Below are 13,668 nucleotides of genomic sequence, written 5' to 3'. Positions count from 1 at the left end.
AAGTTCAAGTCCCAGCTCCTTCGCTTCTGATCCTGCTAACGTGCCCAGGAAGGCCGTGGATGATGTCCCAAGACCCCAGGGCTGGCGCCCACATGGGAGACCCCGTTGAAGCTCCTGGCTCCTGACTTCGGTCTGGCCCAGCCCTGGCCATTGTGGCCATTTGAGGAGTGAACCAGTGGATGGAAGACCTCTCTCTCTCTGTCCCTCTCACTGTCTGTAACTACCTCTCAAATAAGTAAATAAAATCTAAAAAAAAAAAAAAAAAAAGCCATCAGTGGTGCCCTTCTCTCACCCCAACATCTAATCCATTAGCAATTAAAAAAAAGATTATTTATTCAGCTAGAGAGAGGAGAGAGAGAGAGAGAGAGAGAGAGAACACTCCCATCTGTTGGTTCACTCCCCTAAACACCCACAGCAGTCTGGGGCTGGGTTGGAGCAAATCCGGGAGCCAAACACTCAACCTGGGTCTCCCACGTTGGTGGCAGGACCTCAACTACCTGAGCCACTGTCGCAGCCTCCCTGGGTCTGGATTAGCCGGAAGCTGCAGTCAGGAGCCAGGGCTGGGAATTGAACCCAGGAACTCCCGAAGTGGGACACCGGCATCTTTACCCCTAGGCCAAATAGCCACCTTCCCCCCGCCCCCGCTATCTCTACCTTCCTAATGTACCCAGAACCATAACTTTGTCCACACCTCCACAGACCCACCGCGAGCTCTCATGGTCATCTTGCCCCCTTTCAGAATTCCCCGCTGCCCTCCCATGCCATCCCCAACACGGCCACCAGGGGGCGCTCTTTAGTACTTTACCACCAGCCCCCCCAGGCCCTCTCACTGCTCTACAGGCTGGCCAATCGTGGCAGCCCACACAAAGGCAACTGCATGCTCACTTCGTTCCAATAAAGCTTTATCAACAACGGTGCCCCACCCCGTCCTGTTGCCATGGCAACCGGCCAATTCCCAAACCCGATCGGGGCTATGAGCATCCAAATTCCCGCTCCTCCTCTGCGGGGACCAGATTCCCCGTCGCCATATGGTCCGCTCATCACCTCCTCCAGGAAGCTTCCCTGGAGCCCTTGGCATCTAAAGCGACCTCCATGGAGGGTCGGCCTTCAGTCGAGCGGTGAAGACACCCGCATTGGGGGGGGGGGGGGGAGGGCGGCGCTGTGGCTTGGTAGGCGAAGCCTCCACCTGCAGCACCAGCATCCCACAGGGGCGCCAGTTCGAGTCCCAGCTGCTCCACTTCCGGTCCAGCTCCCTGCTAATAATGGCCGGGTCCCTGTACCCACATAGGAGACCCATCGGCAAGGTCAAGTTTACGGGCGCCCTTGTCTCCAACGGCGCAGAGGATCATTTGCCTTTTTTTTTTTTTTTTTTTTTAGCAAGAGTATTTTTCAATGCTGTTCATTTTTTTCCCCCCAGGTGCGTTCCCGGCACCTAACACCGATCCTGGCTCGTGGAAAGATCGAGAAGGCGCCCACCCCCCACCGCGGAGTGGGCGCCTCCTCACCTGGCCGGCCCGTCCCCGACCTCCTCCTCGCAGGTCTCGGCCTGCGGACGCTCCTTGGTCGCCTCCGGGGGCTGCGGCTCCTGACCTGGGCATTCCTCGTAGGGCATGGCCACCTGCGGGCACAGCCGGGGCTCGGGAGGCCGAAGGAGTGGGGTGGGGGTGGGGGCCGGTCAGATCGCCCCTCCGGACCCGGGGACCACCAGGCGGGCGCTGCGCTTGGATTCCTGCAGGGCCGCCCGGAGGGGTCCGCCTGAGGGTGCGGGCTCTGGGAGGGGCTCCAGGGGGCCTGGGTTCCTAACTGGCGTGGGTATCCGCTTGGGACAAAAACAAGCAGACATGGACGCGGCGCGGGGGTGCGTGGGCCACGCGCCATGCTTGGAGGCTCGAGGCCGTGGGCGCGTCCGTCAGTCAGGGCTTGTTCAGTCGGTCAGGGAATCGGGACTTGGACGGGCAAGAGGCAGCCCCGAAGGCGGGAGACCACTGGCCAGGCGCGGGAAGCCCGGGATCGCGGCCGCTCCCTGGCCCGCCCGTCCTCCCGCCGCCACGCGTACTCCCTGTCGCTCCATGTCGTCTCTTCACGCCTTTCCCGCTCGCGCCCCCTGCGCATGCGCGTTCCGCTCTCCCTCTCCTCGTCGCGCTCTGCCTCTGAGCACGTGCTGGGGCGCGCGTGCGCGCTCGGCCCACCCGGTTTGAAGAACTCGGCGCGCGCCAAGGGGCGGGACGGCAGTTAAACGACGGTTGGGCTGGCCAAGGACTGCGCCGCTTGCATTCAGGGCCGCTGCGCGTGGAGTGGGGGTGGGGGCGGGACTCTGGACGCGCGTGTGCGCATGTGTGAGACTCCCGGGCCAACATGGCATCTTAGCTGGGGCTACTGTGTTGCTTTTTTTTTTTTTTTTTTTAAAGATTTATTAGAGAGGTGAACAGAGAGAGGTCTTCATCCGCTGGTTCACTCCCCAGATGGCTGCAGCTGGGCTGATGGGAAGCCTCCTCCAGATCTCCCACGCAGGTGCAGGGGCCCAAGGACTTGGGCCATCTTCCACCTCTTTCCCAGGCCACAGCAGAGAGCTGGATTGGAAGTGGAGCAGCCAAGACTCGCACCGGCGACTATATGAGAGGCTGGCACTGCAGGCAGAGGCTTTAAAATTCTGCGCCACAGTGCCAGCTCCCATAATCCAGCTTTTAAAATGCGCAGGCGCAGGTGCTTGGTGCATTGAAGATGCTGTTTGGCATCATTGGGCCCCTGCCACTCGCATGGGAGACCTGGATTGAGTCCCTGGCTCCAGGTTATTGCGTGCGTGGCCCAGCCCTAGCCAGTGCACACGTATATGGGGAGTGAACCAGTGGAAGGAAGCTCTTTTATTTCTTTTATTTTTGACAGTGAGAGAGAGAGACAGAGAAAGGTCTTCCTTCCGTTGGTTCACCCCCCAAATGGCTGCTACGGCCGGTGCGCCGCGCCGCGCCGATCCGAAGCCCAGAGCCAGGTGCTTCCTCCTGGTCTCCGATGCGGGTGCAGGGCCCAAGGACCTGGGCCATCCTCCACTGCCTTCCCGGGCCACAGCAGAGAGCTGGACTGGAAGAGGAGCAACCGGGACAGAATCCGGTGCCCCAACCAGACTAGAACCCGGGGTGCCGGCGCCGCAGGTGGAGGACTAGCCTAGTGAGCTGCGGCGCAGGCCGGGAAGCTCTGTCTTTTAAATGAAATAATTAGGGGGGAAAAAAAAACCCAAGACCCAACTTCAACTGTTACTGAGCTTATCAGGTTCCGCTAAGGGCGGCAGGGCTACATTAGCATACAGTATTTTAGGACAAAGAAACAGTGAAACAAAACGTAGCCTTGGGTTTGAAGATGTGAGGACCACCTGCCCAGAAAAACCACCTGCATTGTTAGGGGACACACACACACACACACACACACACGCTGGCCAAAATCTAGAAACAGCTAAGAAGCTCCTGTTGTGCCCTTTTTGGGAGTAAGCCAAGAGATGGAAGCTCTCTCTTTGCCTTTCAAATAAATTAAAAAAAAATTTTATTGCAGGGCAGGGGGCTGTGGCACAGATTAAGCCTCTGCCTGCAGTGCCGGCATCCCATATGGGCGCTGGTTTGAGTCCTGGCTGCTCCACTTGCGATCCAGCTCTCTGCTGTGGCCCGGGAAAGCAGTGGAGGATGGCCCAGGTCCTTGGGCTGCTGGACCCGCGTGGGAGACCCAGAAGCTCCTGGCTTCAGATCAGCACAGCTCTGGCCTTTGTGGCCATTTGGGGAGTGAACCAGTGGATATTAGACCTCTCTGTGTAACTGCCTCTCAAGTAAAAACGCTTAAATATTTATTACAGATTTATTTGGAAGAGTGACAGAAAGGGAGACCCTGCATCTGCTGCCACTCCCCGACTACCAGGTGTGGGTCATTCTGGAGCCAGGAGCCGACTCCGTGTGGGTCTACCCGCCTGCGCCTGGCTATAGGATGCGGCTTAGCCCGCAGGGCCACAATGCCAGCTCCCTTGTTGGATTCTTCTTTCACACCCTCGATGTCTGCAGGCAGGAGGAATCCTGGATCCCGGGGCCTCAGCGGCCACCACAGCCCATGCCACCATGATGCCATGCACTGGGGCGGGGCTGGGCTTTCCCTGTGCTCTGCCACAGACCCGAGACCCGCCCCCCCAAGCCAAACCACTGCTCACTCCAGGGGACCCCACCCCTAAGGAAAGACACAGAGCTAACATCCGCTTTTATTAGGAGGCAGTGGTAACCCTGAGGGGCGCCCAGACGGCCCATCCTGGACGGGAGAAGGAGCCACCTGCTCCCTGCCCCACCATCCCAGCCCCGGGATGGGTGTGGAGGAGAAGGTCCGGGGGCGGAGGGCGGGTGGGCGGTGCTGGCCTCACAGAGGCCTCATAAATACAGGGGCCGGAGGCTGGGAGTGCTGGAGCCACAGGGGCTGGGCGGGCCTGCATCAGGCAGCCTCCTGGTCCTGGGGGCCCCGGCTCGGCCTCCAGGCGGCACAGGGGGCTGGGCGGGCCCATGTCAGGCGGCCTCCTGGTCCTGGGGGCCCCGGCTTGGCGTCCAGCCGGCACAGGGGCTGGGCGGGCCCGTGTCAGGCGGCCTCCTGGTCCTGGGGGCCCCGGCTCGGCGTCCAGGCGGCACAGGGGCTGGGCGGGCCCGCGTCAGGCGGCCTCCTGGGTCCTCGGGGGCCCCGGCTCGGCGTCCAGGCGGCACAGGGGGCTGTCGTACACCATCTGCAGGTTCACCTTGTGGCCCACCAGCTCGCGGATGTTGTTGATGCCGTACTTGATCATCGTCGGGCTTGAGGGGCGGGGCAGGGGTAGCACTAGGTCAGGTCGTGTCGTTCCCACCCCCCACTCCCCGCTCAGAGCCCTCCCCAGGGCCCTGCACCACCTGTCACCTCCCTCCTTCCAGTCACACGGGCCTCCTCCAATTCCCACCCCAGGGCCTTTGCTCGGGGCTGCTGCCCTCTGCCTAGAACACACCCTTCCCCGGGTCTTTGTCCTGGCTCGTTCTGCTGCCGCCTCCCCCAGGCAGCCTTCCCTGACTACCTCCCCTCTTCTCTCCGGCCCTCCTGGCTTTGTTTTCGACACAGCTCTTGCTGCGTGGGCGCCCTCTAGACTTGACTTGCTGGGTGCTCACTAGGACTCTGGCTCCCCAGGGCTGACTGCTAAAGCTTCCTCCACGAGGGCAGCACACACCGTTCCAGGGAGAGGCCCCAGGCGATGACCGATACGTTCTCTGGGAGGCCCATGGGCAGCAGCATCTCCGGCCGGAAGATTCCGGAGTTCCCGACTTCCACCCACTTCTTCAGGCCTTGGGGTGGGGTGGGGGGGAGAGGACAGGGGCCCGCAGTGAATGAGGGAGGCGGGACCTGGGGGCGGGGCCTGCGGCCTCCCTCCCACCCTCCCTCCCCGCCCGGTGGCTGACCCTGGTGGTAGCTGAACACCTCCATGCTAGGCTCCGTGTAGGGGTTGTAGGCCGGCTTGAAGCGGAGCTGGGTGATTCCTGGAGGAGACAGGCAGGCAGGCAGGCAGGCTGGTGACGCGGGCACCGCCTGGTGTCCCTGCCCCTGCGCGCCCCGGCCCTGGCCGCCTGCTCACCCAGCTTGGTGAAGAACTCCCGCAGGACGCCCATGAGGTGGCCCAGGTGGAGCCCGTGGTCAGCCACCACGCCCTCGATCTGGTGGAACTCGGCCAGGTGCGTGGCGTCCAGGGTCTCGTTGCGGAACACACGGTCGATGGAGAAGTACTTGGCGGGGGTGAAGGGTTTCTGTGGGGGCGGGGAGAGGGGGGGTGGGCAGCGCCAGGCCCGGCGCAGGCGGGGGTTAGGAGGACGGCAGGGCAGCGGGACAGCGGGTACCACCCCAGGCCCCACCCCCATCCCCCGCCAGCCCCGCACCTGCGCCAGGCGGTACAGGGAGCAGGCAGGGGTCCGGAGGAGGACGGCAGGGCAGCGGGACAGCGGGTCCCCCTCTGCAAGCGCCGCTCCGGCCCCACCCCCATCCCCAGCTGGCCCCGCCCCCGGCAGCCCCGCACCTTCTGCGCCAGGCGGTACAGGGCGCGGGCGCTGGCCGCCGTCGTGTGCGTCCGCAGCAGGTTCTTCTGGGCCTCCTCCAACTTCCAGTTGTACTTGTACCTTCGGGAGGGCGAGACCGGAAGTCCACGCGAGGGCTCGGGCGGGGACCCTCCCAGGCGGGGACCCTCCCCCTCCCTCCCCCTCCCTCCCCTGCACCCCCCCCACCTGCCTCACTCACCCCTGCGAGCCGTAGCCGCCCTGGGAGTGCGTGCGTTTCACCCGCTGCACGTAGTCCATGGGCAGCTGGAGGGCCTCGGCGGGATCTGGGCGGGACAGAGCACCCTGGTCACTTTCGGTGGCCTCGGCGACCTGAGAGGCACCCGCTCTCTCACCCCGCAGCCTGGGAACCCGGGCTCAGCCGCGTCCCTTCTCTGCCTAGAACCCTCCATAGCTCCCAGCTTCCCTGGAAAAACAGCGCAAGTCCTCCCTTCCCACTCCAGGCGCCGGCATTTCCTGACGATGTTTCAGCCACAGGTCCTTTGCACTGGCTGTCGGCTCTGCCCGGGGCTCTTCTTCCCCAAATATGGTCCCCTCCCTCTCTACTTCCTTAGGTCTATTGCTCAACCCAAGACCTACTGACACGGACAGCTACAGAGGGGACAGCAGGGGACGCCGGCACGCAGATTGGAATGCCAGTTGGAGTCCCGGCGGCCCTGTCCCTCACCCAGCTCCCTGCCTTGCGCCTGGCCGAGGCAGTGGGTGAGGACTTGAGTGCCTGAGCCCAGGGTGGAGCTCCTGGCTCCTGGGCTTTGGTCTGGCTCAGCCCTGGCTGCTGGGGCCATCTGGGGAGTGACCCAGTGGATGAAGACCTCTCACTTTCTGTGTCACTCTGCCTTTCTGTATTCATTTACATGAAAGACAGAGTGACAGAGAGAGAGGGGGAGAGACAGAGGAAGCTCTTCCACCTGCTGGTTCACTCCCTAGATGGCCACAACAGCTGGGGCCAGGCTGAAGCCAGGCGCTCCATCCGGGTCTCCCACGCGGGTGCAGGGGCCCAAGCACTTGGGCCATCCTCCACTGCTTTCCCAGGCCACAGCAGAGGGCTGGGTCAGAAGTGGAGCAGCTGCGACTCGAACCAGTGCCCATATGGGATGCCGGCACTGCAGGTGGCAGCTTTACAAATAAACCTTTAAAAGATTAAACTGACAGCCACGCCTTACCCTGCCACACATGCACACCCGTGCCCGTTCCCCCTGCTGCAGGTACCCTGGCTGGCTCACGGCACTAACAGTCTTTGGTGCACACAGGGGAGCGTCCCAGGGGGAGCACCTGCCCCTCTCTTTCCTGGGACCCCATTCTGGTGTCCTGGAAAAGCCTGAGATTGAATCCCAGCTCCAGCACAAGCAAGCTGTGCGACACCCGGCTGACAGTGCCACTTCCCGCGGCGGGCAGGAAGGCTGGGTGGCCTCGCCTGCCCTCCTGGGCGGAGGGGGTGGCCACAGCTGCCTCATGCAAGTGCACGTGGTGGCAAGGTCGGGGAAGGGCAGAAAGAGGCGGGGCTCAGAACAACGTGAGTGTAGCCTGCTGGGAAGAGCTGGTGGACACAGTTCTCAGCAGCAGGCACAGCACAAGCAAAGGCCCTGGGGTGGGCAGGGCAGAACAGACTGGGAGGAAGGTGGGCAGGATCAGTTCCTGCAGGCCTCGGCTGGCCACACCAAGGGCGGGTGCCCTGGCTCCCTCCACCCCCGCGGACGGGGACTGGGACCCCAGAGGCTGGCCCACCTCGCAGAAAGAAGGTGTCGTGCTGGTCGCGGGCCGGGTGCTGCTGGGGCTGGAAGAGGGCGTCGAAGTTCCAGAAGGAGCTCTCGATGAAGTTGTCGGTGGGCATCTCGGTGAACCTGGGTGGGGAGGGGGTGCAGCCTTACTGCCCTGCCTGCCCCTCCCCGCGGCCATGCTGGCCCCGCCCCTGGCCCCGCCCCCACCCCGTGCTCACCCCATCTCCAGGAAGATCTGGCGGAACTGGGAGCGGACCTTGAGCAAGGGGTGTAGGTGGCCGCTGTCCGGCAGGATGCCGCGGGCCAGGAAGTTGTAGGGCTTGAAGGGCAGGTCCCGCCAAGAGCCACTGCGGAGGGAGGCGGGGTTCATGGGCTGGGCGGGGCCTGGGGAGGGTTGCCCGCCCCGCCCCTCACCTGCCTCAGCCCCGCCCCCTCGACCCTGCCCCTCACCTGCCTAGGTCCCGCCCCTAATCAGCCTCAGCCCTGCCCCTCACCTGCCTTGGCCCCGCCCACTGCCGGCCTCAGCCCCGCCCCGGCCCCGCCCCTCACCTGGCGATCATCTCCGGGCTCAGCTCCGTCTCCTGCTTGGAGACGCTGGTGCTAAAGGCGCTGCCTTTGCTCACCCAGTAGGTCTTCAGGGTCCTGTGGCCAGAGGCAGGGAGGGGACGGCGCTGTCACCTCCTCGGGAGGCCTTTCTCTCGGGCGCCACCCACTCAGGTCAATGCCCTCCCGAGAGCCTGTATTCTCCCTCTCACACAGTCGGTCAACACACACTTGCTAAGCAGTGGGTGCTGGGGCACAGCATTGGCTGCAGTCCCGGCTACCCTGCGTCCAGCCAGCTCGGGGCAGGTGCATTCGGAGAGGAGGCAGGGATGGTCCGTGGACTTGGATCCCTGCCACCCACGCGGGAAGCCCGGGTGCATGGCGTTCCTGGCTCCTGGCTTTGACCTAGCCTAACCCCAACTGTTGAGGGCATCTGGGAAGTAAACCAGCAGATGTTAGATCTTTCTCTCTCCTTGTCGTTCTGCCTTTCAAACACATAAACATTTTAAAAAACAGCCAGGGCCGGCCGGCGCCGCGGCTCACTAGGCTAATCCTCCGCCTAGTGGCGCCGGCACACCAGGTTCTAGTCCCGGTCGGGGCGCCGGATTCTGTCCCAGTGGCCCCTCTTCCAGGCCAGCTCTCTGCTGTGGCCAGGGAGTGCAGTGGAGGATGGCCCAGGTGCTTGGGCCCTGCACCCCATGGGAGACCAGGAAAAGCACCTGGCTCCTGGCTCCTGCCATCGGATCAGCGCGGTGCGCCGGCCGCAGCGGCCATTGGAGGGTGAACCAACGGCAAAAGGAAGACCTTTCTCTCTGTTTCTCTCTCTCACTGTCCACTCTGCCTGTCAAAAAAAAAAAAAAAAAAAAAAAAAAGAGAGAAAAACAGCCAGGGCCAGCATTGTGGCTTAACGCGTTGAGCTACCGCCTGCAGCGCCGGCATCCCAGGTGGGCGCCGGTTCGAGTCCTGGCTGCTCCTCTTCCCATCCAGCTCTCTGCTATGGCCTGGGAAAGCAGTGGAAGATGGCCCAGGTGCTTGGGCCCTGCACCCGTGTGGGAGAGCCGGAAGAAGCTCCTGGCTCCTGGCTTTGGCCTGGCCCAGCCCCCATCTCTGTCTCCCATGTGGGTGGCAGGGGCCGAGATCAGCCATTGGCACCGCCTGCTGGGGTCTGCATTAGCAGGAGGGTGGAATGGGAGCAGAGCCAGGCATGGAACCCAGCGCCGTGCTGTGCGGTGGGGGCGCCCGAACCACTAGGCCAAACCTCCCCTATTCGGCACTCTGCCCCAGGGGCTGTTTTATAGACAAGGAAAATGTCTCTGTCTGTCTGTTGCAAGGGGACTTCAGCCTGTGACGGCGGAGCCCCCAGCTTGCTCCAGCCCAAAGGAGCATGCGCGGGGCTTTCGCTGAACTCAGGACTGTGAAAGGGTCTCTCAAGGCACAAGGAGGGTGGAGATGAGGAATGAGGGGCTTCTGTGGATCTCAAGGTGGAGGGGGCGTCAGGGTGCCCATCCCAGGTGTCCCGCGAGCAGAGGCCGGACGCTGGAAACTGCCTTACAGATCGATGGGAGGTTGCGTCTGCAATGGCAGCATGTGCAAAGGCCCTGGGGTCACGGGCACTTAGCACCCTGTGCTTCTCAGCTGGGAGGACGGGCGGCCCCCCGCAGCCCCCGTGGCCCCGCTCACACTTCCGTCAGCAGCTTCCTCTTCCTGAGCTCACTCCGCTCCTTCTCGCCCAGCTTCTCCGCCTGCCCCCGCTGCACCAGCTGCAGTCGCCGCTGCACCTCGTCCTCCACGCTGTCCACCTGCCACGCACACGGGAGGAAAGGCATGAGGGGCCGCAGGAGGCGGTGAGGGGCGCCCGTGGGCCCCGTCCGCCTGCAGGGGACAAGAACTCACCACTCGGAACACGCGGGGCCCGTCCGCTGCGCTCTTGTCCACGCGGATCCACTTGTTGGACATGGCCTTGCTAAAGCCCACCTTGCCACTGGGCAGCCGCTGCGGGAGGGAAGGCTGTGGGCGGGGCGCCAGAGGCACCTCCACCCCGTCACCTCCCGCCACCCCACCCCACCCCAGCCTCCTGGGGAGGGGGGCCCTACCATGAGCTCGCTCTGGGCCAGCCCCTCAGAGGGGACACTGCGGAACACCCGGGCCTCATGGCTGCCCTCCCGGGCAATCTCCTCGCCCTCAGCTGTCAGCTCCCAGCGCTTGGTAGAGCGAAGGGCGGCCTCGATGACCTGCAGGGGGCGCGGGCAAGGGCGGGGATTAGGTTTGGATCCCGGCTGTTCGGCCAAAAGGCAGCATCACAGAGGAAGAGAGAGACAAAGAGGTCTTCCACGCACTAGTCCACTCCCCAGATGGCTGCAACAGCCAGGGCTGGGCCAAGCTGAAGAGCCAGGAGCCAGGAGCTCCATCTGGTCTCCCATATGGGCAACAGGGACCCAAGCACTTGGGCCATCACCTGCTGCCTCCTGGATGCACTAGCCGGGGGCCGGATTGGAAGCGGCGCAGCCACAGATGGAGGAATTGCCAGCTGCCTGCTTAAGCCACTGGGTCCCACTGGCTTCCTGGTGACAGACTGTAAGCTCCCAGATTTCTGTCCCGGTTTCTGGGTCTACCTCTCACTGCTGGGAAGTGTCAGGAGGACCTGGAAGTCGGCATTTCCAACCAGAGAGCCAAGGTTCAAGATCATGCACACAGGGGTGAGGCTGGGGGGGAGGGGGGCACGGCTCTGTCACCTCAGCAGACTTGCTTCACCTCTCTGAAAAACTTTCTCCTCCAGAAGAAGAGGAGGTGATGGGCTTTACCACAGAGAAGTAGGTCTTTGGGGGTAATTACTCGAGAGGCAGAGAGAGAGAGAGAGAGAGAGAGAGAGGTCTTCCACCCGCTGGTTCACTCCCCAAATGGCCACAATGGCCAGAGCTGGGCTGATCCGCAGCCAGGAGCCAGGAGCTCCCTCCAGGTCTCCCACGTGGGTGCAGGGACCCAAGGACTGGGGCCATCTTCTTTTGCTTTCCCAGGCCATAGCAGAGAGCTGAATTGGAAGTGGAGCACTGGGGACTCAAAACAGCGCCCATATTGGGTGCTGGTGCCACAGGCAGGGGCTTAGCCTACAACACGCAGCGCCAGACCCCTATTGCTACTATTACGGTCATTAGGTAGGACCATGTTAAATTGTCACCCTACAGGCCAGTGCTGTGACGAAGCAGGTTAATCCTCCACCTGCGGTGCCGGCAATCCATATGGGCGCCTGTTTGAGTCCTGGCTGCTCCACTTCCGATCCAGCTCTCTCTCTGCTATGGCCTGGGAAAGCAGTGGAAGATGGCCCAAGTCCTTGGGCCCCTGCACCCGCGTGGAAAACCCAGTGGAAGCTCCTGGCTTTGGATCGGCGCAGCTCCGGCTGTTGCGGCCATCTGGGGAGTGAACCAGTGGATGGAAGACTCTCTCTCTCTCTCTCTCTGTAACTCTGCCTCTCAAATAAATACATAAAATCTTTTTTTTTTAATTTTTTTGACAGGCAGAGTGGATAGCGAGAGAGAGAGACAGAGAGAAAGGTCTTCCTTTTGCAGTTGGTTCACCCTCTAATGGCCGCCGCGGCCATCGCGCTGCGACTGATCCGATGGCAGGAGCCAGGTACTTCTCCTGGTCTCCCATGGGGTGCAGGGCCCAAGGACTTGGGCCATCCTCCACTGCACTCCCTGGCCACAGCAGAGAGCTGGCCTGGAAGAGGGGCAACGGGGACAGAATCCGGCGCCCCGACCGGGACTAGAACCCGGTGTGCCGGCGCCGCAAGGCGGAGGATTAGCCTAGTGAGTCGCAGCGCAGGCCATAAAATCTTTAAAAAATAAAAAAGTCACCCTCTGTGACCAACACAAAGGCATCGTTCAAGGCGCTGTGGTCCCCATGCGCTGTTACTCCAGTCTTTTTCCCTGAAGGCTCTGCAGGCTGAATGCCTAGTTTCAGATCTAAGTCCTTTTTAGTGACAACGCTCAAATTGTTGATCCAGGAGCAGGTGTTGTGGCACGGCAGGTGGAGCCGGCAGCTAGAGATGCCGGCATCCGGTATGGGAGTGCCAGTTCAAGCCCCGGCTGCTCCACTTCCGATCCAGCTCCCTGTCAATGTGCCTGGGAAAACAGCAGAAGATGGCCCAAGTGCTTGGGCCCCTGCACCCACGTGGGAGACCCAGAAGAAGCTCCTGGCTTTGGCCTGGCCCAGCCCCAGCTGTTATGGCCATTTGGGGAGCAAACCAGCGGATGTAAGATCTCTCGTTTGCTCTTTGTCACTCTGCCTTTCAAATAAATACATAAATCTTTTAAAAATAAATAAATAAAATAAAACTACCGACCTACACTAAGCATCGGCTGTCACATCTACGAAGTGGGGATAATGGCCATGCCATCGTCCTACAACTATAGCGAGAACTAGACGAGCGAGCACAGAACACGCGCGCTCCGTGAACAGACAGCCGCGATCCTGGCCTCGCGGATCGGGCCCCCTGGGACACCGCACCTGCACCTGCTCATCCCCCCCAACTCCAATTGCCTCACCACAGCCAGACACCAGGCCCCCTAGCGTGGGGGCTGTGCGACCTCTGACGTCACCCCCTGGTCTCCAGGCCCGCCCCTTATCAGACGGGCTCCCCACCTGCCATAGCTCCCCAGTACCCCTGCCACAGCTTGTCATTCTGGCTGTGGGGTCTCTCCCCCGCGTCGTCCCCTCCAAGTCCCTGCTATGGGTCCCTCAAGTGCCCAGGCCTCAAAGATGGCCCGACCCGATTCGGCTGTCACTTCCCGGACCCCCAAGGTTGGGTCAGCTGTCACCGCTAGGGTTCCCTGCTCACTCTGGTCCCTTTCAGCATCCCGACCCCAGACCACAACCTCCACCAGGGCAACGAGCGCTTTGTCCTCATCCGCCACGGCCCGGGTCCCCCGCCTCCACGCTACGCAGAGCGTGCGCCTCACATTGCAAATGGGACATCCGTGCGTCCGGGCCTCTCCCGGGGGTAGGCACAAACACAATGCACCCTACCCAGGGCTGAGGGGGCGTTCGGCCTGGAGGCAGGGCCTTCCTGGGACTTGCAAGGTGCAAAAAGCCAAGAGGCGGCCCCGCATCGCGCGCCCGGCTCACCTCGCCCAACGCCTGCAGGCTCTTCACGGCGCCCACGACCGCCTGGTGCTCCACGCCCAGCTGAGCTGCCAGCTCCGCGCTGTCCAGGCCGCCATCGGCGTTCTCCAGCCGCCTCAGCAGCTGCTCCGCTACAGGACCGTCCGCCATGGCGGCTCCCAGCACGCTCGGCGTGTTCCAGCCTCGACCTGGGGGTGGGGCTTAAGAAACCG

At 62.6% G+C, this 13,668-nt stretch overlaps 2 protein-coding genes across 4 annotated transcripts in view; both read right to left on the bottom strand.

The window, feature by feature from the left end:
• Positions 1-2,239, bottom strand: part of SYCE2 (synaptonemal complex central element protein 2) — a 13,399-nt gene extending 11,160 nt beyond the window's left edge. The window contains exons 1-2 of one of the 2 annotated variants that reach the window (XM_070058862.2): positions 2,057-2,228; positions 1,506-1,618 (exon numbers count right to left, since the gene is read on the bottom strand). In XM_070058862.2, coding sequence (XP_069914963.1) covers positions 1,506-1,618; positions 2,057-2,071 — 128 coding nt within the window. In that variant the 5' untranslated portion in view covers positions 2,072-2,228. Of the gene's footprint in view, positions 1-1,505; positions 1,619-2,056 lie in introns of both variants that reach the window. The other variant, XM_089315911.1, reaches the window with a different exon arrangement.
• A 1,977-nt stretch (positions 2,240-4,216) lies between these two features.
• Positions 4,217-13,660, bottom strand: FARSA (phenylalanyl-tRNA synthetase subunit alpha). 2 transcript variants are annotated; one of them, XM_070058848.2, is made up of 14 exons: positions 13,460-13,660; positions 10,432-10,569; positions 10,232-10,330; positions 10,019-10,137; positions 8,345-8,437; positions 8,014-8,142; positions 7,803-7,918; positions 6,259-6,343; positions 6,041-6,140; positions 5,606-5,774; positions 5,433-5,510; positions 5,204-5,318; positions 4,659-4,802; positions 4,217-4,447 (listed from the first exon to the last, which is right to left on the bottom strand). In XM_070058848.2, exons 1-13 carry the CDS (start codon positions 13,604-13,606, stop codon positions 4,664-4,666), a joined length of 1,527 nt encoding a protein of 508 aa, XP_069914949.1. In that variant the 5' UTR covers positions 13,607-13,660; the 3' UTR covers positions 4,217-4,447; positions 4,659-4,663. The 2 variants fall into 2 exon arrangements, with proteins under 2 accessions (XP_069914949.1, XP_069914948.1); XM_070058847.2 differs by having other exon boundaries at positions 4,217-4,802; positions 13,460-13,659.
• Positions 13,661-13,668: the final 8 nt, after the last annotated feature.

This window comes from Oryctolagus cuniculus, chromosome 16, assembly GCF_051225735.1.
Source record: "Oryctolagus cuniculus isolate XC-2025 breed Fujian yellow rabbit chromosome 16, ASM5122573v1, whole genome shotgun sequence".
NCBI classification, from domain to species: Eukaryota; Metazoa; Chordata; class Mammalia; order Lagomorpha; family Leporidae; genus Oryctolagus; species Oryctolagus cuniculus.
Note: the sequence above shows the minus strand (reverse complement) of the source record. Positions and strands in the feature narration are given on the sequence as shown.

Bases quoted from the DNA above. Each gene is read 5' to 3' on its own strand.
- FARSA (XM_070058848.2), bottom strand. From the start codon at position 13,606: ATGGCGGACGGTCCTGTAGCGGAGCAGCTGCTGAGGCGGCTGGAGAAC. The intron at 5,775-6,040 runs GTGCGGGGCTGC...CCGCCCCCACAG, and splicing joins TGTACCGCCTGGCGCAGAAG to AAACCCTTCACCCCCGCCAA. The intron at 4,803-5,203 runs GTGTGTGCTGCC...CCGCCCCTCAAG, and splicing joins TGGGGCCTCTCCCTGGAACG to CCCGACGATGATCAAGTACG.